At 52.5% G+C, this 24,026-nt stretch overlaps 2 protein-coding genes across 3 annotated transcripts; both read right to left on the bottom strand.

Moving 5' to 3' along the window:
- Position 1: 1 nt before the first annotated feature.
- On the bottom strand, positions 2–8,923 carry PRICKLE3 (prickle planar cell polarity protein 3). Of its 2 annotated transcripts, none has more exons than XM_081793378.1 (9): positions 8,769–8,923; positions 7,542–7,627; positions 6,519–6,702; positions 4,462–4,575; positions 3,754–3,891; positions 2,778–3,002; positions 2,494–2,680; positions 1,418–1,717; positions 2–834 (listed from the first exon to the last, which is right to left on the bottom strand). In XM_081793378.1, the coding sequence occupies exons 1-9, from the start codon at positions 8,808–8,810 to the stop codon at positions 242–244; spliced, it is 1,869 nt and encodes a 622-aa protein (XP_081649504.1). In that variant the 5' UTR covers positions 8,811–8,923; the 3' UTR covers positions 2–241. The 2 variants fall into 2 exon arrangements, with proteins under 2 accessions (XP_081649504.1, XP_081649505.1); XM_081793379.1 differs by having other exon boundaries at positions 2,778–2,981; positions 8,769–8,911.
- A 1,500-nt stretch (positions 8,924–10,423) lies between these two features.
- SYP (synaptophysin) lies at positions 10,424–22,289 on the bottom strand. Its single transcript, XM_081794035.1, has 7 exons — positions 22,174–22,289; positions 20,941–21,006; positions 19,695–19,819; positions 16,664–16,859; positions 15,740–15,931; positions 14,252–14,579; positions 10,424–11,944 (listed from the first exon to the last, which is right to left on the bottom strand). Exons 1-6 carry the CDS (start codon positions 22,207–22,209, stop codon positions 14,256–14,258), a joined length of 939 nt encoding a protein of 312 aa, XP_081650161.1. The 5' UTR covers positions 22,210–22,289; the 3' UTR covers positions 10,424–11,944; positions 14,252–14,255.
- Between the last annotated feature and the right edge of the window lie 1,737 nt (positions 22,290–24,026).

The following is a 24,026-nucleotide window of genomic DNA, read 5'->3' as shown; positions in this document are numbered from 1 at the left end:
GTAATGAATAAATTAATCCTTTGATCAAATGTGGATAAATCTCAAGCATCAGGAGGGGCAAAATTGGGGAGGAGGACAGCTGGAGCAAGGAGGTAAAGAAGCCAGGCCTGTTTTACAACAAATATTAAATTACTCCATTAACAAAAAACAGATGAAGGAGGAAGAGGATTTATGATTTAGGTTGGGGGATGGGGTCATCTACTCGGACTTGAGAATGGAGCCCTCCAGGACTACACTGCCTTCAAGCCACGATGCAGTTCTTGTCTCTGGCCTGGCGAGGCATCCCTGGGCGTGAGTTCCCGGAGAGCTGTGGAGATGGGGATTTAGGGGTTCCAGTTGCATTGTCCTGAGCAGGCCGGGGCCTGCACAGATGCGGGGGCAGCGGGATGCGTTCCCCTAGGAAGAAGCCATCCTCCTCTGAGGACTCAGAACTGGGGCTAGAAGGTGAGCTGGAACAAGATCCTGAGTCCGATCTTGATCCCAAGTCACATTGGTGGTGGCGATATCTGCCAGATTGGCGGCGGTGATAGTGGTGGTTGTGGTGGTGGTGGCGTCGGCGACGGGTGGGGGCCCTGGGTGGGGGACTGCGTGGCCTGCGACGCTGGGCTGGGGGCGCACTCAGGGTCCGCCGCGGGCCTCCCTCGGACACCAGAGGGTCACGGAAGCTGACACGAGGGGTGCTCTGGCGACCAAAGGCACCATCTTCCGGGCTCGGGTCTGGCTGTCTGGGGGGTCCTGGGGGTGGCTCGGGAGGACTGCGGAGCCCCAGCTCTGGCATGGAGTGGCGGTGGGGGGCCCCTCTCAGAAAGCGGGCTGGCTCCTCGGGGCCTGTAACTGAAAAGAGAGATGGAGCAACTCCCTGTTATCTCCCCCCGCCCCCAACCACCCAGGGGAGGCCTGTGGAAAGGCTTTCTCTGCTTTCCCCCATCGGGACTGGGAAAGTGGGGACAGGGGTCGGAGGGGGGCAGCGAGGTGGGGAATTTGGGCAATATGAGGCCTAGGGCAGGCTCTGGGTGGAGGGAATGGGAGCTAGGCTTCTGATAGAAGGGGCGTGGCATGGGCTAAAGCAGACCAAATTTGCCTTAGGATAGGGGCGGGGCCTGGGCGTGGAGGGTGGAGGGTCGAGGGTTTGGAGGGAAGGTGGAACAACTCGGGCTCAAGCAGGAACAAGTTGAGGCTAGGGGACTGGCCTTGTAACTGAGCGGGGAGGAACCAGGGTTCACGGGGGGGTGTAGTTTGGGCTGGAGACGAGACCTAGTTTGGGGATGGAACAAGGGTTGAGATGGGGGCGGGGCCGGGGATGCCCCAGGTGAAAGGCCTGGGTGAATCGAGCTCAGGGGGCCAGGGTTGAGGCGGAGGGACGAGTAGAGGCTGGGCGTGGCTCTAGAGGCTGGGCGTGGCTCGAGGGTTAGCTCACCAGGCTCCAGCTCCGTGCTGGTGCCTTTGGTGGAGGTCTCGGACGCCTCCTCCGCAGCAGAGAAAGAGGCCGTGGATGCTGCAAGAGGCGCGGGGACTGTGCCCGCGCTCCAGCTACGGCGGCCGGACCCAGAAGCCGTGGGCTCCGACCCCAGGCTGCAGGCTCTCGAGCAGAAGATTAGGCCGCGGCGTGGCAGGAAGGGGCGGCCCAGCAGGGCTCGCCCGCAGCGACTACAGCAGAAGCAGCGGTCTGAGGCGTGCCAGTGCTGGCCCTCATAAGCCATCTGCCCCTGGTCCAGGCCTGCAGAGACCGAAGAATGGGGAAGCTGAGGCAGGGTCATCAGGCATATCCCCACCCGTTCTGAATGGGCCCTTCTTGGGAAGAGGCAGGGAATCTGAGGCAGGGTGTCCCAAGACTCCCTCCTTCCCCCAACTCTTCAGAATGGGGCTCTTCTCTGGAGAAAGCAGGAAACCCGAGCTTTGGGCTTTGCCCTGAGTTTCCTCATCCCTTCTTTTCTGGAAACTGTTTCCTCCTTCCCTTTCTTTCCTAGGGTGCTCCCTCCCAGAGTTGGGGCTTGGCATTGGACTCTAAGATGTGGGTCAGGCTTCAACTTTAAGAAGTGGCTTCTGGTGCATGCAGTGCAGAAGGCAGACCTGATGAAAAGACCAGGGTGGTGGGAACAGGGCTTAGAAGAAGGTAGGGCGGGGCCTTGGTGGGAAAGGAGTGGGTCTTAGACGGTAGGGTGTGGTTTAGAAGGTAGGAGGAATCTTGACAGAATAGGGCACAGCTTGGGGGAGTTGGGCTTTGGCTGAGGGACTAAGGGGGGGGGAGGGGCTGGGAATTAGAGGGAACTCTGGAAGTGGGCCTAGATGTGTCGTGGTGCCTAGTGTTGTGCAGGTGGGGTTTAGAAAGTACGGCATAACGGGGGATACCGGTGAGAGATTTGCATTGAAGGGTATAGGGCTTTGGTCCTGGCACTAGACTGAAAGCATGGAATATTAACGGAGGATCCTGCTGGGGTGGTGCTATGGCCCAGCTGTCCATCTGTCCCCTTGTTCAATATCACGTTCACCCACCGATGTGCTCCCCACAGCCATCACAGTACTCCGCGTGGCGGGCCTCATAGCAGGCACAGCAGTGGGGGCGGCTCTGACGCATGACATAGCGCTGCCCTCCTAGCGATGCTTCACATTCAAAGCAGCAGAAGTGACCCATGTGCCAGTGCCGGCCCTCAGCCTCGGTGCATTCAGGGGAGAAGATGATCTGGGGGGGGGGGACACAGGCCACCTTGGCCATCAGAGGGGCCTGCCCGTGGCCCTGCCCACCCTCCACTCCCACCCCTGGGTAGAGAGGCACGAACCTCATCACAGGCTTGGCAGCGCGGGCGCAGGCGTTCAGCATGGTGGCGACCACAGTAGACTTTGCCAGCATGATAGAAGTAGATGAGGTCCACCAGCAGCTCCCGGCACGTGGAGCACACAAAACACTGTGGGTGCCAGCAGGCACCCAGGCCTGCCCTGCTGGCAAACACTGCGATGTCCCCACCTCCAATCTGCTTCCCACACTGCCAAATGACAGATAGACACTGCCACCAAGATGGTCAGATGGATGGGGTCAGCCAAGTCATGCAGGTCGCACTTGGGCCATCCCCATGGCAGACCTCTGTGACTGGTTCCACCAGTGGGGTAACTTTGAGACAGGTCCTGCCTACAGGGGAGGGTACCTTAGAGACTGACCCTACTCCTGGGGGAAACCATAGAGACAGGCCCTTCTAATCATGGGTGGCCTTAAAGGCAAATCTTGGCTTTAGGGAGCTGGGGAAATCAAAGAGGCCTGGCCCAGTGGGGGAAACTTAGTGACAAACCTCACCTTAGATCCTAACAGTAGGATTTAGGGTCAGGCTCTACCTACCAGGAGGGGACTTGAAGATAAATTTGACCCACCACTAGGCCCTACAGACAGGTCCTGCTACTGGGGGTCAGTTCTTAAGGACATGTTGCAACCACAAGAGGACCAGAGAGTCAGCCCACACCTCACATCCACTGAGTGGAGGGAACTAATAGAGAAGGTCCACTAGAGCCTCCCGAGAGACAGACCACACTCAACAGTGAGATGGGAGGAATAGGCTCTGTCCACCAGGGGGTCCTACAGACAGACCTTGCTGGCCAGGGAGGTGGTAAGGGATGGTCCATGCCTAACAGTGGGATAGGAGGAAAAGACCCCATCCACCAGAGAGGACATTAGAGACAGACCACTAGGGCTTAAGTGGCAGGCCTCATCTTACCAGGGCCTGGAACAAAGGCACTACTCACTCACCCAGGCCCTCCCTTGCTCACCTCCTCACAGATGGCTCCAGTGATGGTCACGGGGAAGATGCGCACAGTGCCGCGCCCCAGATTCTCTCGTTTCCGCTGCTGGCTGAAGGCTCTGAGTTCTTTCTTCTCTTCCTCTTCCAGTGCTGTGCAGTACTGTGCCTGGGGTAGGAAGGTCTTCCAGGCACCTTCCATGATGCCTGCCCCTCCCCACCTTCCAGAATTCATCTCAGCTCAGAGTTCACTTCAAGGTCTTTCTATGGATGTTACTTCCTGCCTGAAATTCCCACCCCTTACCTCTTCTCCCGAGGCTCAGCTGTGGTTTTGCCAAGGAATGTCCTGATTGTCCCTGTCTGTCCAGACCTTTCACCTCAGATCAGCTTACCTTCCTCCTCTGACCCTGTCCATTTCTTTTTTTAAAAATGTTTTATTTATTTATTTTGAGAGAGACAGAGACAGTGTGAGCAGGGAAGGGATAGAGAGACAGGGAGAGAGGGAGAGAGAGAGAGAGAATCCCAGGCAGGCTCCGCAGTGTCAGCGCAGAGCCCAACACGGGGATGGAACTCACAAAATTGTGAGATCATGACCTGAGTCAAAGTTCGATGCTTAACCGGCTGAGCCACCCAGGTGCCCCTGGCCCTGTCCATTTCTTTCTAGCTGCTTAGCATTTGCTCAGGCTGTGCCCCCCCCCACCCCGACCTGGCATGCCCTTCCTGTCTTTTCTCTCCTCACCTCACTGTCGTGTGGGGGCAGCTGGTGCAGCAGCTGCTTGATCCTGTATTTCTCCCCGGGACTGTTGACATAGGGGACCTTGTCCTCTGGGAGGCAGCTGAAAAACTGGTATACCTGGGAGGACATGGGGAATGGGAGACAATGATTGAGACTAGGGGTGAGTTGTGATACAGTGAGATGGTGGGACCCTACTTCTCTGAGAAAATTAAAGTCATCACAAGGGAATGTCTAGTGACACTCTCCATCTCCCCTTCCTACAGTCTGGATCATTTCTATCACCCCCCAAATACACTGTAAGTTCTTTCAGGTCTTGACCCCACTTTCCTTTCCACCATTCTCTTTCCTTTTATAGCAGTTGGGTGCATTCACTGTGTCCACTTCCTCTCCTCCCATTGTCTCCAGACCCAACCTCAGTCAGGCTTCCCCACCCCTTCCATCCCTGCCCCTCTTCCAAAGCTGTTCCTGTCATGGTCATTGACAAGGTGCACACCATTAAAATCATTGTTCACGTCTCAGGCCCTATAACAACTGGACTCATCAGTAGCACTGGACACAGTTGATCACTTCCTTATCCCGGAAACACTTTGTTCCCTTGGCTTCTAGAATACCACACTGTCTTGGGTTTCCTCTACCTTATTGGCTGATCCTTCTCTGTCTCCCTTTTGGTTCCTCCTCAAATAGCTGAGCCCCAAATGTGGGAGGGTTCTCAGGCTCATCCTTGGGTTTCTTGACTCTCTCTACATTCAGTCCCTTGGGAATCATGTCCAACCTCATGGCTATGAATACCACGTCATGGCTAATGCCTCACAAATGCATACCTCCAGCCCTGTGACTTCTCCCCTGAGATCCCAGCAACATGGCCACTCAAACCTTTAACAGGCATCTCAAACTCCAGATGGCCAAACCCAAATTTATGTTCTTACTCCTCAACTTGCTCCGGCCTTGGCCGGTCCCACATCAGTTAATCCATCCATCCTTGAGGTCATTTTTGACTCCTCTCTCTCACATATTCACAAGCAAATCCTCTTAGCTCTGCTTGTGAAACATCTGCAATCTGATCACCACTTGCTACTTATACTGCCAATATTGTCATCAGTCACAGGACTACTCCAGTAGCCTCTCCCTCACTGCCTCCGCCCCCCGCCCCCAACCGCTTCCAGCCTTACTCTTTGTCTGTTCTACACACAGCAGTCAGAGGGATCCTGCTAATCCTAAAACAAACCACATCCCTTTCTGCTCACAACACTTTCGTGGCTTCCCCCTCATTCAGAGTAGAGGTCAAAGTCTCCATGACCCCCCTCCACCTCTTGGACTTCACCTCCCCCCACTTTCCTAGTCACTCACTGTTCTAGCTACACTGGTCTCCTCACTGTTCCTCACACGTGCCAAGAATGCTGCTGCCTCAGGGCCTTTGCATCAACTCTTCCTTTTGCCTGGATAGCTCTACCCTTGGGTATCTGCATGGCTTACTTCTTTACCTCCTTCAGGAAGCCCAAACATCATATTCTCACAGAGGTTGACTTGGGCACCCTATTTACAGTTCTAACTTTCTCTCTACTCCTTCCCTGCTTTTTTATTCCATAGTCCTTACACCATCTGACATATTTTTACAGGTTTGTTTATATTGGCTGTTGTTCACTTTAGGAATCTAACTTCCATGTGGGCGGATGTATTTTTTTGTGTTTTGTTCACTGCTGTGTCCTCAGTGCCTAGAACAGTGTCTGGGATGCAGTAGGTGTTCAATAACTATTTGTTGAATGAATTAACTAATGGTGATGTGGTGAATGAAGTGCTGGGATAAGACCTGAGTTAAGAGATGGAATAGGAGTGGGGTGAACATGCCCTAATTAACCCACTCAATGACCACTCAGGGTTCCCTGAGAATTGTGGGGGGCTGACCACTGTAAGATTACATAAGGGTCAGAAGGATACATGCAATTTGACCACACACCCTAGTGTGGTCCCACAAATAGGTTTCTACCTGAGTGTGTATATGTGTGTGCCTGCATGTGTGTGCATCCACTGGAGAACAGGAGCAGGTGGCAGCCTCTGGTCACCTGCTCTGGCTTGAGACCAGGGGGCACCCAGGCATACTCCTCCGAGGCACAGCCAGAGTCATCATCGGAGATGGAGTGGTGCTGGAAGTCTGAGATTAGCCGACACATGATGCGTTCCAGGTCCACAGGCACCATGTGCACAGCATGCTCTTCCCTCGGGCATTTGCAGTGCTGACAGATCTTTCTGAGGGAGAGGGAAGGGGGTCAATTACTAAGGCATAGTAGCTCACTTGGACCCTTTGGCAGCCCCAAGGAAGTACAAATAAGGGGCAGGGACATACAGATTATCGTCACGCAAGGACTCTAAGCCAGGACAGGGCTCTGGGCCCAGGGGTGGGACTGCTGTGGGTGAGAGAGGAGCAGAGGGAGTGGCTGTGAACTGCAGGTGGGGCTGTGGCCCCTGACTATCATCTCTGGGACTCGGTCAGACTGTCCTGGCAGTGGGCCTGAATAAAGGTGGGGCTCTGAGTCTGAGATTGGAGTTACATATTCAGAGGTTTCTTTCCAGGACTGGCTTTGGATATTGTGGGGGAACTTTTCCTAGAGGCAGGCTCTAGCTTGTGCTGGGTCTGAACTTGTGGGCGGGTGGGGGCTCTGAGCCTGTGGGTAGGGCCTGAGTGTGCCGGCTGTGGGTTCTGTGGGATTTCACGAGACGTTTTGGGTACAGGGCTCCAGGGGGAGGATAGGACACTGGGTCTGGGAGAAGAGTTCTGAGTCTGAGAGGGGCTGGATGTCAGTGGATGGTGCTCAGCCCCTGGGACTGAGGACTTCCCTAGGGATGGACTGGCAACCAGGCGAGAACACTTCTGGGGGGCGGGGCTATGTAGTGGGTGGAGTTTTCCTGGGAACTGGACAATTGGGAATGAGTCAGGGGGCGGGGCCCTGAGTCTGAGCGTTAGGCTATTGCCCCAACTGAGAGGCTTCCATGGACTAAGCTCAAGCCTACGGGTGTGGCCTGAGCTTCTGGGGGTTCCCCTGAGGACGGGGCCCTGACAAAGACAAGGCCCTCAGATGGTCACCTACCTCCAGCCGTGCAGCAGGAAGCCGGGGCACTGTTCCCTGCAGGAGTTGCAGGGCTGGCCACGGTCTGGGTCCTCCGCCTCTGGAGGCTGAAGTGGGTGAGGGCAGACGCAGTACCAGACGAGGTGCGGGGGCGGGGAGAGAGAAGTCAACGCCCACCTCTCCACTCCCAGGCCCGCGACCGCACGCCAGGGCCTGTCCCACCAGGGCAGCGCTGGGCAGGCTGGGACAGCGCCGGGAGTGCAGGAGCGGAGGACACAACTGAGGTAGAGGCGGGGAAGTTGAGGCCACCTTCCTATATACCCCTTTTCAGGGAATTCCCTTCCCCCTCACCCAGCCTTGGACACCTCCCACCAGCCTCTGACTCCTCCAGGCCTCAAACACCTCCCCCAGAACTCAGAACACTCTCCACACCAGAGCACCGAGACTCTAATCCGGGTGTCCCTCCCAGGCCTCATCTTGGCCCCTTCTCCATCCAGGAGGCCAGCAGCACTCCAATTCCACAGGGTAGGAGTCTGAGGCCCCATCCTCACTTGGGATCCCCACATGAACCCTGTCCCTCTTTTCCAAAGCCCTTCCCCCAAACCCTGGCTTCCCCCCTTTCATTCCTAAGGAACTGGATCAGGATCTCAGGAAGCCCATGATCCATTCAATAATCCCCACCCCAAGAAGCCTTGGCCTTTGGTCCTTTGGACCACCAAACCCAGACCCCACTTAAAGACCCCCTCCAAAGGAAGAGCAGCCCCACTGTCTAGGAAGTCAAAAAGCTCCTGGCTCAGGTAGAAGCCTGGAAGCCCTCTAACTCCAAATCCCAATCCCTGGACCCTTAGTATTTAGGCACCTCAGGAGTGTAGGACCTCACCCCTAAGATCACTTTCTGCCAAGGTACAAGATTCCCTCAGATGCTCAGGAGGTCCTTACTCAATTCAGGACTCCATGACCCAGTCTTTTGGCCCTCAGAATCCCCTCCCAGAATTCACACGAGAGGACCACCAGGTCCTGGGGTGCTGATGGAAGTGTGCAGAGAGGCGATTAGGGAGCAGCTGCCACCAGATCTCCACATTCCTTCATCCACACGTTTCCAGCAGCCCCAGCCCCTCTGTTCTGGGAATCTGGAGATGGGGATTCCCAAACCCTCAGTGGCGCGCCTCCTCGCTATCCCTATCCTCTGCCCCCCTCCTGGGCCTCAGTTTACCCCTGACTCCCACCGCTGCCCGGAGTATCGCTCACCGCGCGCCCGGAGCGGCGCCTCCGGGACCCACGCGCGAACATGGCGCGCCCGGGCAGGGTCAAGCCGGGCAGGGTCAGGCCGATGGAATCCTCACGGGCCGTCAGGCCACCGCGCGTCCGGCCTGGGAGATCTGTTCCGTATATCTGACACCGGCATGGGAGGAGCGCGCCAAGCACCGCCCGCTCCTGGGCCTGCACTCATTCCTGGGCCAAGGCGCCCCCTGCCTAGAGGTGAGGGGCACGCAGCCCAGGAGCGCCGTACAGGAGAGCTCCCCAGCTTTCCTGCCCCGAGCCAGAACCAGGCCTCAGAAGGCACGCCTCCCAGAACCTCAGGGTAACACATGGCCTCTCAAGGAATATCTTAGGGCCTAAAGAGGCGGGGGGGGGGGGGGGGGGGGGATGCGGGGCAGGGGAACTTAGAAGTGGCCACCTGGCTGCAAGGAGTGGTGCGCTAGGGTACTTGTACTGGCGTTTCATGTCCATTTATTTTGGATGTTATTGGGAGGAGGGGTTAAAGCCACCTCTTGGCCCCCTCCCCACTGGTGATCTTCCGAGGGTCTCTTTCTCCCCAGTGAATGCTGCAAGTGTGATCACCAAGCCCATCGCAGTCCCAGCTGGTGCTCCCTCACCACCATCAGAGAACTAACTTTTATTCACCCCCATAGCCCCCACACCAAAACTCTATCAGAGCCAGGACCATTTGATATTTATGGGGAGAAGGTTAAAGACACAGGCCAGGTTGGGAGGCCCTACTCCCTGCTCCCTCCCCTTCCTTACAGGCCCAGCTGTCTTGTCCCCTAAATCCTGAGAAATAGATACTACAGCCTTCCCTCCCTGGCTCCCATTTTTCTCTCTCCAGCTAGATATCCCTTTCCCTGAGTTCAGTCCATAGCTGGGAGTCTCTCCTTCACATGTCAGGCTTCACGGCCCCTCAGGGCTGGGAGGAGGGGGTCCCTGACCCAGCAGTCAGGACTCGGGTGCCAGGCAGGGGTTTCTAATTAGGCATGGTGGCAGTGGCAGCTGGGCCTTTTATTATGGGCACAGGGGACCTCATCCATACCCAGCTCCAATATGCACATCCCAGTCACTTCCCGCCCCTCCCTGCCCCATGGAGTAGCCAGGGAATGAGTGAATGAATGAACTAATGAGTCACCCCAGTGCCCTGCCTCCTGGCCTTGCAGCCCATTGGGTCTCCCAGTTCTCCAGCTGGGGCAGAGGAAGAAAATGTCAAGAAAGCAGAGTCTGAAGAATATGAGGTGGGCTAGGTAGAGAGAAGTCTCCCTATTAAGTGTAGGGGTTCTATTCAGACCATTTGGGGTTTGAAGACAGGGTTCCATGGAGTCTTGGAAGGAGAGTGGCTAGTGGACCAGAATTAGAACTGAACCATAGAGCATTCAGCCGGTTGCCAGTAGTGGGACACTGGGCAGGACTACTCAGAGTGTGACTTAAAGTGATCAACAGGAGAGGCTTCACAGAGGCTATGGCTTGGCATAACACTGCTAGAGGGACCTAAAATGATGGGGTGACTTGAATGGCAGGTCCAGCAGGTCAGGGGTGGAGCTTCCTCTTTCTACCTCTCCCCCATCTGTCCTTCTTCTCATCCCCCACCACTGCCCCCCCACCAAAAAGACACACTGAGAAATCAGAGCCGGGTGGACTAGGTGGTTGAGGAGTTTATTTAGGGGAGGAGAATTAATCCTATTTGTTCTTCCTTAGGGAGGTCTTCAAACAATACTGAAGGGCAAGGAAAAGGGTGGGTGTCTGGAGGAGAGGGGGAGGGACCACAGCCAGACAAAGTGGCAACACACAATCACAGGCACTACCGACGTCACAGACACAGCAGTGGGTGCAGGATAGGGACTCCAGACCGGGTCTCCAACCACCCCAGGATGGGTGGGGGTATGGAAGGAGGGAGGAGGCAAGGAAAGGGGAAGAAGGGTGGGCTGGCCCCACAGACCTATTGGCTCTGTCCTCTGATTACCTAGCTGTCTCATCATGGGGGTGGGCAAGGGTGTGGAGGATGCTTCTCTCTGGGTCCCACCCCTTACCCTCCCAGCTATACCTCTTAGCTCCTCCCAGGCCAGTTCAGTCCCCAGCTTTGGCCAGGGATATTCCTGACCCCCCCCCCCCCACTGCCAAACTTGACCACTCTAAAACATATTTTTTTCACTGCTCCATTAGGGTGGGCTGCCCCTTCTGAAACCACCATGAACACCCACTCTAAGCCCTGCCCTGCCTAGAACCCAGACCATGACCTCACCTCAAGCTTAGCCCATTCCTGAATCCCACTTCTTCCCTTGCACAAGATCTATCCTCTTTAGAATCAAACTCATTCTCCTGAATGTTCCTAGTTACACCCCTTCCATAGACGAGTCCCAACACAAGACCTGCCCACTTTGGAGCCTTCCCCCACCCCTCTAGAACCATGCCCTCAATGATCTTCCAAACACAGTCTCCAGGTTCCAAGTCACACCCCTTACACAAAATCCTGTCCTACTCCAAATCCTGCCCACTCTTGGGGCCCAACCCCTGCCTCACTCAAGGCTCCACCCATTCTAGAACCATGCCCTCAGCCTCCTTTCAAGACCCACTCCAGAATGCCCTAGGGCATCCCTTTTCTGACTCCAGATCCAGTATGGCTGACTAGTCCTCTCCACCCCAGAGCTCCTCTCCAAGTCCACCTTGCATCTCAAGTCCACCAGTCTACCTTTATCCCATCTCAGGGTTTAATTTCCCCTAATGGCCCCTGTCCAGGCATTGCTGGAGGAATCCAGACCAAGTTGGGAGAAGGGAAGGGAGAGAGGGGAGAGAATCTGAAGTCACACCCACCCTCCCCACATAGCTGAGATCTGTTTTTTCCCTGTCCCCCTTTCAGAGTCCCCCAACCTCAGGGAACAGGGCCAGAGAACAGAGAGGGGCCAAGGGATGCAAGAGAAGCAGTGGGGGTAGGAGAGGGGCCCACTCAAGGTCAGGCCCCTAATGCATGAGGGGTGTGGAGTGGGGGCAAGGCTCAGACAGATAAATAGATATTTATATATAATATATATATATATAAACAGCAAAGAGAGTTAGAGTCTCCTGGCTTGAGGGGCGGAGACCTGGGGTGTAGGGGTGGGAAGGGGGGCAGGGCTTCTGAGCTCTTGCCCACCCATGGGGTCCTCCCGGGCTGCACTGACCTGTGGAGACAAAAGACAGAATGGAGAGGGGGTCCAGACTTAGGTTGTACCCTTAGGGAGGGGGGCTGGGCTTCTATGCCTCCACCTTGGCTTTACTCTCTGTCTGCCATGCCTTTTCTTCCTTCTTCCTTCACTCATAGTCCCCTAGCTGCTCCTATTGGGAAGATATACCTTGCGCCCACTAGGTTAAGTATCAAAGACATTATGGTCACCCCTCCCCCAACCCCCAAAAATCCATTTACAGGTAATGTTCTAGCCATTGGTGATCAACTGTATTGGGCAAAACAAAAATCCTTATCTTTGTGGTGCTTGCATTGTGGCAGAGGAGACAGACTTCAAACAATAACGAAAATATATAAGTGAGTTGTAGGATGACATAAGGAGATAATAAAGGAAATGGAAAAACAAAAAGTAGACCAGGGTGAGGGGGATTAGGAGTACCAACAGGGGAAGAAATGTTGCTGTAATAAGTAGGGTAGTCAGAGAAGACTTCATTTAAGAAGTGATATTGGAATAAAGAATTAAGGAGGTGAAGGAATTTGCCATGCAGATAACTGGAATGAAGAGCGTTTCAGGCAGGAGGAACACCCAGTGCAAAGGCCCTGGAGTGGAACCATGTCTAGTGTGTTTGAGGAATAGCAAGGAGGTCCGTGGGGCTTGAGTGGTATGAGCATGGGAGGAGGTGATGTCAGAGAGGTAGGTAATGGGGTCATATAGGGCCTTGTGGACTAGGTTGGGAGGACATTAGTTTTGACTCTGGATGAGGTGTAAGTCATGGGAAGATTTTGAGCAGAGAAGCATAAAATGAGAGTAAAATATCTCATGTCGTTTCTATTATTTCCTCAATAAATGTTTCTTAACATTAGTAGGGCTCTGATATATGTACAGCATAAATAAGTCATGGTGACATCCCTTAGTTTAGTGGAAGAGATAGTCAATAAACATATTAACTAATAATCATGGACTGTGATAAAGAAAAGCACGGGATACTAAAACAGAGATAAGAAAGGGGACTTGGGGCGCCTGGGTGGCTCAGTTGGTTAAGTGTCTGGCTTCGGCTCAAGTCATGATCTCCCGGTTTGTGAGTTTGAGCCCCTCATTGGGCTCTGTGCTGACAGCTCAGAGCCTGGAGCCTGCTTTGGATTCTGTGTCTCATTCTCTCTCTGCCCCTCCCCTACTTGTGCTCTGTCTCTCTCTGTCTCTCAAAAATAAATGTAAAAAAACTTAGAAAGGGGACTAGTAAGCCGCTGGCCAGGTAAGGTTATCAGGGTATGTGGGTGCAAAACTCCAGGGGGAGAGCAAGTACCAAGGTCCTGAAGTTGGATTGTGCCTGGAACAGAGTTGGGGGTGGGGAGTGGTAGGAAGCAGGAGGTCAGAGAAGTGATGGGTAAGGCTTTGTGTAGACCCTGGTGAGGGCATTGGCTTTTAATGAGATGGGAGCCCAGGCAGAGCTCTGAGCACAGGAGGGCAGTGTCCTGATTTAGGATTTAACAGGATCCCTCCCTAATGCTGTGAGTAGAACAGAATGGGAATGCAGGTGGAAAGCTATGAAGATGTCCAGGCTCGGAGAGGACAGTGAGAAGTGGAAGATTATGGATATATTTTGAAGGTAGAGGCAACAGGGTTTTTTGATGAATTAGATGTGAGGTACCTAATAAACTCTTCCCTATACTTTCCATACTGGCCAAGTGCAAGAAGCTACCTCCACCCACGTGTTGCCATCCCCCTGCCTCTTCTCCCCATTTCCTTCCCTCCTACGTGAGGAAATCACACTTCCCTTTTTAGGCCCAGCAAAAAGGCCCGCAAGCTTTCGCATTGCCTCCGCCGTCCCCTTTTCCTTCTGTGAAATTCCACAGCACCTCCCTCACCACTAGGGTTGGGGAGAAGTGGCAGATCTATCACTTCCTCTGGGATTGGTGGGCTTGTCTGACCTTCATGACCCAAGCCTGTTTACCGTCACCATCTACCTGCCTTATCCTAACATATTGGCTTATCAATCAGTTCTAAGGCCCACCTCCTCTTCCCACCGTAGCTCCTACACTATGCAAATCTCCCTGCCATTCCCTTCAGAGAGGCACTTCTACTTCTCTCCCATTGGTTCTTCATTCTGCCCATCTTCAAGCACCACTCTCTTGCTCTTCATTTATTGGCTAGTTTTTCGTCCTTAGCATGTAGCTCCGCCTCTCTGTTGGCTCCTCCAACTCCCCTGAATCTACGAATCACTTATTCTTGGCTCTTACTGGTTTACTGACCCGCCCGTCTCCTTTCCTATACCCTCCTTGGCCGCACCGCCCGCCAGTCACTCACCAGACTACATCTGATTGGAGAAGGAGGTGGGCGCACCCTGAGGGCCATAGCCTTGCTGCCCGTAGTCTCCCTGTGGGTAGCCGCCGCCACCGCCGCCGGCGGGCTGCCCGTAGTCGGGCTGGTAGCCACCCTGGGGTCCGTAGGAGTCCTGGGGCCCGTACCCGCCGGGGCCCTGCCCGTAGCCCGCCTCGCCATAGGCGTCCCCGGGCGCTGGCTGCTTCTCAGGGGCGCCAGGGGGTGCGCGCATGAATGGGGCGGCCCAGCCTGTCTCCTTGAACACGAACCACAGGTTGCCGACCCAGAGCACCAGATTCAGGAAGCCGAATACCTGCGGGGAGACAAAGCCCTGCTGTCGTACCGCGCGTCCCTTGACTTGGCCCTGGGGAACATCGAGACTGCGCGTGTTGGGCCTCCCGAAGGGTGGTGGTTTCTAAAACTCGGACCCTGTAGAGTCCTGGGGCATGAACGTAATTGTGGAGAAAAGTCATCTGGGGTGCGGGGGCATGAGACGTGTTAGAATTCAGATTCTCGGGGATGTTGATGTCACTGTTACATATATATATTTATACATGTATAAAATATGGTAAACAATATAAATTTGTAATATAGTAAAATGCTAAGTATAAATTTTTATTAAATATGTAGGTATACCACTAATAGATGCATATACACACATAGGTATGTATATGCAAATATATGTACATACACATACAACATATATAAATATGTACTTTTATATTAAAACACATATATAGAACTTAAATATATGTAATATAATTCAGTTTGGGGGCAGGAAGTAATATCTCCTCCTTATAGTTGAAACTGGGGCCCAGCTCTAGAGGCTAAGATGCTCAAGGTCTCACACCCAGCAAGCAACAGAAAAAAGTTGGAATCTTAGCATCTGTAACACTTGTACACAACTTACCACGTGCCAGGCCCTTTTCTAAACACTTTGTTATTAGTTCACTAAATACTCAACTTTGGAGCAGGACCTCGTACTAGTTTTCAATTACATGCTCAGACTGAGGCTGAGGTGCTGAGTAACTAGTTTTGAGCTCACAGGTGGCAGAGCTGGGATTGAAACTCAGACAGTTTGACTCCGGCCAGTAGGGGGCGTCCAAGTGGGAAACATTTCAAGTTACTCTCATTCTGCATACTGTATAAGGACACTGAGGTCCCAAGGCCGTCTTGAGTCGTCAGAGATTCTACATGACTAGGCTGGGCCTGGGATCCAGATCTCCCTAACCTAATCGGTCAGAAGGTCTTATATTCCCCTCTTGGGGATTATTTGGGGTATTGCAGTGGTTAAAATTTCTATCTCATCCTTTAAGGCACTGTTGTTGGCATGCTTCCTCCAGGGAGCCCTCTTGGATCTCCTCTGAACTCTCCTCTCATACTCTCTCTCCACCACTCCCCATGCCAGACAGTGGGTTTCCCAGCCTCCTTCCCCAGCTGGCCCACCATCCCAGTAACCTTCCCAGGGCTTACCACTGAAGTGTTGAGGCCAGAGGTCACAGGGTCCCTCAGCTCCTTGCATGTATTCCCTGTCTGATGGCAGACAGACATCCCCTTGATAATGTTCTCTGGGTCAGTGGCCATCTTCACATCTGACAGCCCCTTGGCCCATGCTGATGAGCTAACCAGCCACATGAAGGCGAACACTGCCGTGGCCAGAAAGTCCTAGGACAGAGGAGAGGCAGACAATGCTGTGAGTGGGCCGCTTCATGTCATGCTGTGGGGCCTCCTCAGATCACAGGCTTTCTTGGGGAGGGGGAGGTCCTGCAGAAAAGCCCTGTCTCCCCTCTACCTTTTGAGCTCTGAAGCCACCAATACTCACTTGAAGGTGAGCGTTCCTAGCTTGGGCTTGTGTGTGTGTGTGTGTGTGTGTGTGTGTGTGTGTGTGTGTGACACAGAGGATGTGGGAGTGTAATTGTGATGTGTGGGTGTGGGCATAGGGGGATTTTGTGGGATGGTTTCCGAATCTGTGGAAAGTAGTGTGTCTTCATGCTTTTGTCTGAATGTGGGAATCTGTGTCACTTTGTGTCTGGGATGAGGGTGTATGAGTACAGCTGTGTAGGAATCAGTGTGTCTGGTGGCACAGTGACAGGCATGACTGTCACAGTGAACCTCTGTGCACCTTTCTTTGATCTAGACTGTGTGGTTGTGTGTGAGGTGGCGGGTTTCCAGGTGTAGGCCTGTCTGGGATTCTGTGTGGGCTATGAGTGTGTCCCTGTCATTCTATGATTTGGTTTCTTTTATGCTCACAGCCTCAGCAGCAGTAACATCTGTGGCTGTTATGGTGACTGCTTGCATGTGGGACTGTCTGGGTTCGGTGTGGCCTGTGAACATGGTGGTGTCCCTGAGCCTTCATGTCCCCCTGGCCCCTGCATTTGAGTGGCGGTGGGGGCTCACCATCATGGGTCCTTTGTTATTCTCTCGGTACTTGTTCTGCAGGAAGATGTAGGTGGCCAGAGCCCCCATGGAGTAGAGGAAGGCAAACACGGCCACTGTGACAAAGAATTCGGCTGATGAGGAGTAGTCTCCCACCAGGAAGACTTTGTCAGTGTCCCCTCGGCAGGTGGGTGCATCAAAGTACACTTGGTGCAGCCTGTGGAGAGAGATGGCAGGTGTGGCCCAGACCCTAAGAACACTCTCATTCCCCCTACCCAGCCATGGGTTCCCCAGATTCTGACAAGGTCCCAGGAAGAAAGAGGAAGTAACCAGTCACAGAGCACTTACTGTATTCCAGTCACAGTTTACTGATTACTCACAGCATCCTGGTGAAATGGGTCTTACTCATCCCCTCCTCCAACCCAGGCACTTTGACCTCTTAATTACTTGTAAAACATACCAGGCACCCTTCCACCCCAGGATCTTTGCACTAGAATGTCCTTCTCCTAGATATCTTCATGTATTACTCCCTTCATGTCCTTCAGGTTTTGCTCAACTGTCACCTCAGTGAGGCCTTCCCTGCTCTCACTATTAAAATGAAATGGAGCCATTCCCTCCCAGCACTCCTTAGCCCCCTTCCTAGCTCCATTTTTCTCCATAGTAGGTGCTCAGTAAATGTGTATCAAATGAAATGTACAGAGGCTCAGAGAAGCGTATTAACTTGCCTAAAGTCACACAGCTGGAGAGAGAATGGTGCAGTTGGGATCTGAACCCTGTGTTTTTCCCTACATCGTGTTGACTCTTCTCCCTACCTCACTTCAGGTCCCCAAGAGAAGAGGAACATGCATAGCAGAGGAAAGCTCAGAGACTACAAAGCAGGAGACAGACAGAAAGACAGGAGGGTGGAAGAGATCCTGGAACAAACAGAGTGTATGTATGTGAGGTGGGGAGAGGCAGATTGGGAAGGTATCCTGGGACCTTTCCTGCAGTGTAATGGAGGAGGGGTCATAGGGAGAAAACGTGTTTAGGGAGAAGGTCTGAGGTATGGTTCCAGATCCTTGGTCTCAGACTGGGGGGCAGGATCCTGAGACTGAGCAAATGGTGCTAGGCTCCTTGTGTAGCAAAGGTTCTGAGGGAAGGGGCTTGCACTTATTGATCACCTACAAGGCACTTTAGATAATTGACTCATTTAATGACCCTCCCCGCCCTCAATTCTCTAAAGCAGGCATTATTATACCCATTTTATAGATGAACAGAGGCTTAGCAAGGTTATGTTAAGTTGCCCAAGGTTGTATAATTGCTAAGTGACAGAGCTAAGAGTTGAATCTGGGTTGAGTTTCTGGGTTCCTAGTAGGCTGGGTTGGTAGAGGGGGGTGTCCTGAGGGGTTCTTGGGGGATTATAAGGGAAGTGGGGGTCGGTTAGGGGGACCAGGGCAAAGACTTTTTTTTCCAGGAGACTTATGGGTAAAAGGCATATCTTCAGGACTGGAGGTCCTAGGTGTGGGAGCAATCGGGGGGATCCACCGGTTTTTGTGGCCTTCTCGATTCCCAAAGGGCCTGCCCCCAGCAGTATCCCACGCTGCCAACTCCTCTTTCCCCAAACTCTCTTGCCTGGCTTCTGTGAACCAGTGGATTCCTGTTGCTCCCCTTTGCCCCTCAGGCTGCATCTCCCTGGTGCCTCTTTTTCTTTCAACCATTCCTCACAGCCTGTGCTGGGTTTTCCTCTCTCCACTCTTCCCTCTCACCCTGCATGATCCCCTGAGCCTACATTTATCCTTAGTGCTCAAAAAATGCCCAATTTCCAACTCAATCCCTGACCTCTTTCCTGAGTTCCTTAAATGTATTTATTTTCTTTATTTTAACAAACACCCATGGAGCAGGACGCCTGGGTGACTCAGTCAGTTGAGCGTCTGACTCTTGGTTTCTGTTCAGGTCATGATCCCAGAGTTGTAGGATCCAGCTCCGTATTGCGCACTGTGCTTAGCATGGAGCCTGCTTAAGATTCTCTCTCCCTCCCTCTCTCTCTCTCTCTGTGCATATCCCCTGCTCACGCACACACACTCTCTCTCTCTCAAATAAAAATATAAAAATAAAAAACACTCATGGAGCACTTATTGTATTCCCAGTACTGTGCTAAGCACCTTCCAAGTATTAACTTACTTAATATTCATCATAACTTTGTAAGGTGGGTATTATTATCTGCTTTTGGAGACAAGGAAATTGAGACCCAAAGCAGTTATGTGATTTGTCTAAGTAGTAGAGGAGCCTCAAAAGTCTCTATTAAAGTTGTCTGTGGGTCTCTGTCTTCCCACCCACCCAGGAGGTAAGCAGCATCGTGAGGGCAGTGACCTTGCCTGCTTATGCTTGCCCTCATGTACCTAGCACCTGGTGCACACAACTCAGTAAATATCAGAATTGCTTAACTGGATTTAGTCATTTCCTATAGCTAATTAGCACCCACTCATCATTCTCTGTTATAAAACCCAGCACAAGGATTCCCCTCTTTGAATTTCTCCCAATCTGCAATCATCCCTTTCTAGCAATTTATTTGTTATAATTTGGCTCCATAAGGGTAGGGAACTAGGTCTGTTTTTTCCCGTTAGGTCCCCAGCACTTTGAGCAGAAACTGGCATACAATAGGTTCTCAAAAATGTGTATTGAAAAAACGAATGGGAATTAAATAAGATTGGCTGACATTAATTGAGCACCTACTGCATTAAGGCCATATATATATATATATATATATATATATATATATATATATATATATATATATGGGATCTTGTTTATTACCGGTCTCCTGGCCCTCCCTATTCACTAGAACATAGCCAGAGGGCAACAGTCTAGGCCTGTCTGGCTCACCACACATCTAGATGTCCAGAGCAGTGCCAGGCACAAGGTAGGTGCTCAGTGCATGCACAGTGACCTTAGCCAGTGTGGTACCCTGAGGTGGGGGCTGAACAGGAGCCACTGGGGAGGTGGCGTTGGCCAGTCCCACCCCACCTCCACCCTCTCTCTCGGGATTCCGGGGTGGGGTAGGGTGGGGGCGCACCTGAAGGGGTATTCGAAGTCAACCTCGATGCTGAGATCACTCTCGGACTTGTTGGCACACTCTACGCTCAGCCGGAGCTTCCCGGTGTAACTGCCGCATGTGGCAAAGGCGAAGATGGCAAAGACCTTGGGCAGCAGGGATGGAGATGGCCATGGTTATCCTGTGTACACGTGGGATAGGGATGCCCTCCTCTGGACAGATCAGGGCCCAGCACAAGCAGCACCAGATGGACCAGTCCCCACCCCCACCCCCATCCCCTAATCAGGGCTCATCGGCTCCAAGGACAAGCTGATTACAGGGGTGTGGCCATCTCTTCCGTCTTTTTCTCAATGTCTCTCTCAGTCTCTACCTCTCCGTGCCCTGACCCCCCCTTCTGTTTCAGTCTATTTCTGTGTCTCTCTGTGTATTTCTGCCTGTCTCTGTTGTTCTCTATGTCTCTAGTTCTCTTGGTATCTGTCTGTTTCTCTTTCTCAGATGTCTCTGTATCTCTGTTTCTCTCTCTGCCTCTGACTCTCTAGCATCAATGTGTGTCTTTTTATGTCTCTTTTTTCTCTATCTCTGTGTAAATGTATGTCTCTCTCTATGTGTCTTTCTGTCCTTGGTCTGTTTGTCTCTATCTTCCTGTTCCGTCTCTGACTTGGTCTCTGTATCATGCTGTCTCTGTCTCCCTTGTGGTATCTCTCTCTTTTCAGTTCCTCCTTTTCTCTTTCCTCTGAGTATCTCTTTTTCTCTGTTTCTATCTCTCCCCCATTCCATTTTTCTGCCACTTTCCCTGTGTCTATTTCTCTTTGCATCTCTGTCTCCCTTTTCTTTTTCTCTTTCTGTTTGTCTCCACTTTCTCTCATCTCTGTATCTTTTTTTTTCTTTGTATTTCCACCTCTGTCTCCATCATTTCCTGCCTCTCATTCTCTTTCACTGTCCCTGGATTTCTCTGGCTTGCATCTTTTCCGCAGCAACCAGCTTCAGGCTCCACCTCCCCTGCCCCTCTCTCACCTCAGGGGAGGAGGTAGGACGTCACATTCTTCCACTTTACAATGGGGGTACCCTTGGTCTTACATGACGTCACATCACAGCCCATTGATTCTCTAGCCCCAACCCCTTGGGACTTCACCCTGGAGCCCAATTCTTTCATCCTCTTCCACCCCCTACCTACTCATCCATTCTGTGCTCACCACCCCTACTCCACCCTTGCTCTTCCAGACCCCACCACCTCCTTCTTTCTCCTCATGGCCCAGTCCACACTCACCCATTGCAGCACCTTCACGAAGCCAAGGGGCTCCTTGACCACCCGGAACTGACCCCCGGCCACCAGCTGAGGAGAGAAACGGTGGGGAGGGGGTGGGGTTGTTGGGCATGGAGAGGGAGGTGAGGGGCAAGGCCACCAGGCAATGACCCTTGGGGATAGGGCATGTGACCTCCAGGAGGGAGTGATGTTCGGAGAGGGAGTGAGAAGGAGAAAGTGACACTTAAGGGAAGGTTTGAGCACAGGGTCTCTGAGAGAAGACCCCTGGGGTTCAGGACTGGTGGGGGGGGGGTTAGGGGAGATAGGTAGGTTGCAGAGGGTTGTCAGGGTGAGAAAGATGGGGATGGGGTCAGGACTAACTGGGGAAGGGGAAAAGGTCTGAAACGGTAAAGGTGAGTCAGATGACGAAGAGGATCAGGTGGAGAGAGTGAGGAAGGAGTTGGGGTTCATTATGGTGGGGGATGGGGTCTTGGATGGTGAAGGTGAGTCATAACAGGGAGGGAATCAGGTTGGCTAGGGTGGGGGAGGGGTCTGCAGTGGTAAAGGTGAGTCAGATGGTGGTTGGGGGGTCTGAAGTGATGAGGATGGGGAGGGGTTGGTACTGGTTAGAGAGGGGGTGAGGTTCTGAGGTGGTGAAGAAGAGTGAGATGGCAGAGAGGGTCCGGGCTGATTAAGGTGGGGGAGGGCTGGGACATGGCTTCACTGGATATGTGCTAGGGGAGGGGAGAGTAGGAGGTTTGGAGAGGCAAAATTGGATCGTCCCCCTTGGTCTGTTCTGGGGGAAAGGGTGGTCATTCACTGGGATACCTTCTCTGGGAGGGGCAGGTGTCAGCTCCCCCCCCAACCCCCGCCCCAACGCCTTCTGTCGCTCTATTTCCTAGCTCATCTACAGCAACCCCCATCTTCTTCCACTCCTCCTCCCCTCGCCCCCCTCCGCCCCTACCCTAGCCCCAAGACCCCTTTTCCTCTCCTCTCCTCACGGTTGCCAGTAAGGAACCCAGCTTCTGGCGGACCCCGCTGCGGCAGAGAGGACGGCCCTCGCTGCGGCAAAGGGCTCACTCCTTTTCTCCACCTCCCCTTTCCTCCCTCGCCTGCCGCAGACCCCAGCCCCAGCTCCGGGACCGGGTGTCTGCTGCCAGGACCCTGGCCACCACCTCTCAGAGTCGCCTGATCCGCTGCATCCGGACGGGGAAGCCGGACAGCGGCGGGCTCTGTCCTCGGTGCTGGAACGCGTACCTGATTCACCACGTCCATGTCTGCCAGCAGCAGCATCAGCAATGCGGGGGGCGGGAGGCGCCTGCTAACAAGGGCGGGCGCGGGGCGCGGCGGGGGCGGCGCGCGATCGTCGGAACAGCCTAGGCGGCTGCGGCTCCGCCCCTCGCGCCCCCGCCCCACTCGTCGCGCGCGCCTGCATACAGCCGGCCGAACCTCAATCTCGCCAGGCGCCATTCCAGTCCTAAGGCTGGGGCCGCGAGAGCGCTCCGGGAAGATCGGTGTCTCTGAAAACACAGCCCAAGGTTTGGGGCGAGGAGGACCGGTCGGTCCTACTGTATGACGTTTTTGCCAGGCCTTTTACTGAGTTTGTTGAATGTGTTCACTCATTTAATCATTATAGCAGCCCTATGTGGTAGGAACTATTAGCCCCATTTTTACGGATGAGGAAAATGAGTCCCCAGAGAGGTGAAGCTATTTGCACAAGGTCGCCCAGCTAGTAATTGGCAGTGCCCAAAGTCCCTGCGATTTAAACATAGTGCAAGGTCTTAAAAACCCCTCCCTCCCCCTCCAACCATCTCCCCTATTAATCTCTTTCCTTTTAGTCATATTTTTGTCTGCTCCTACTCTACCTTTTGTATCCTGTTTATTCCTCAGCCCTCTTAATTGGACTATCCCTCTTTCATGCTACTAAAACTAGGCCTACAAGGTCAATGGCGATTGCCATGTTGCAAAATCCAGTGGATAAAATACAACTGCAATTTAAGATGTTCAACTTCATTTATACTTAAAGAAATGCCTACAAAAACTACTAAGATACTGTTTTTTTGTCTTTGAGTGTGGTGAATATAAAAAAAAAAGTTTGCTGAAGCTCAATATTGGCAGGTTGGCCAGAAACAGGCATTCCCATAAATTGCCAGTGGAAGTTAAGTTGGTATAACCTCTAGAGTGGGCAATTTGGCAAAATCTAACAAACTAACAAATCCATATACTGTTTGGCTCAGTATTTCTACTTCTAGGAATTTAGCTTACAGGTAGATTCATACATGTGCTAAAAGGTGTATGTACAAGATGATTCACTGCAGCACTTTATAATATGAAAGAATGGACACTCCCTAAGTGCTCAATACTGGTGACCTGTTTAAGTAAACTCTGATACAACCACAAAATGGAGTACTATGCAGCTGTCATTAATAATAATATGGAGATATGGAATGATCACCAAGATAGTTAAAGAAGAAATGTAAGATGCCAAACTGTGTGGGAATAGTGTAGAAAGAAAAGGAAAGAATTATATCATAATTATATAGAGAATAGCTAACATCTTAAATTGTGGCTATTCTATGTCAAGCACTGTTGGGATAGCTTCAATATATCACTCATTCAAATACTTACAGCAACCCTATAAGGCAGGTACTAGTATCATCCTCATTTTACATCTTTATAGCTGAATAAACTAAGGTGTAGAGAAGTGAAGGAATTTTCCTAAACTCACACAACTGGTAAGTAATGGAATCAGGATCTGAACCGGGAAGCCTGGCTCTAGCACCTGTTATTCTTAACCACTGTGCTAAGTTAACAGTAAAGCATCCTATACCTGTATAAAACATCTGATAACACAGGTTGCCTCTAGAGGGAAGGGAAATTTTCCACTTTGTACCCCTTTGTGCCTTTTGAATTTTTAAAAAATGTTTATTTTTGAGAGAGAGAGTGAGCCGGGGAGGGGCAGAGAGGTTGGGAGATAGGATCCGAACTGGGCTCTGAGCTGACAGTAGAGAGCCCCACTTGGGGCACAAACTCAAGAACCTTGAGATCATGACCTGAGCCAAGATAGGACGTTTAATCGACTGAGCCACCCAGGCGCCCCTGTGCCTTTT

Source organism: Panthera onca, chromosome X, assembly GCF_046562875.1.
Source record: "Panthera onca isolate mPanOnc1 chromosome X, mPanOnc1 haplotype 2, whole genome shotgun sequence".
Lineage (NCBI taxonomy): Eukaryota > Metazoa > Chordata > Mammalia > Carnivora > Felidae > Panthera > Panthera onca.
This window is presented reverse-complemented; position numbering and strand designations above follow the sequence as displayed.

Coding starts and splice junctions, on each gene's coding strand:
- PRICKLE3 (XM_081793378.1), bottom strand. CDS start 8,810: ATGTTCGCGCGTGGGTCCCGGAGGCGCCGCTCCGGGCGCGCG. Junction 6,703..7,541: donor TTCCTGCTGCACGGCTGGAG/GTAGGTGACCAT, acceptor CCTCTCCCTCAG/AAAGATCTGTCAGCACTGCA. Junction 4,576..6,518: donor CTGGTCTCAAGCCAGAGCAG/GTGACCAGAGGC, acceptor ATGTCCTCCCAG/GTATACCAGTTTTTCAGCTG.
- SYP (XM_081794035.1), bottom strand. CDS start 22,209: ATGCTGCTGCTGGCAGACATGGACGTGGTGAATCAG. Junction 16,860..19,694: donor GACTTCGAATACCCCTTCAG/GTGCGCCCCCAC, acceptor CTCTCTCCACAG/GCTGCACCAAGTGTACTTTG. Junction 15,932..16,663: donor ATAACAAAGGACCCATGATG/GTGAGCCCCCAC, acceptor CCTCTGTCCTAG/GACTTTCTGGCCACGGCAGT.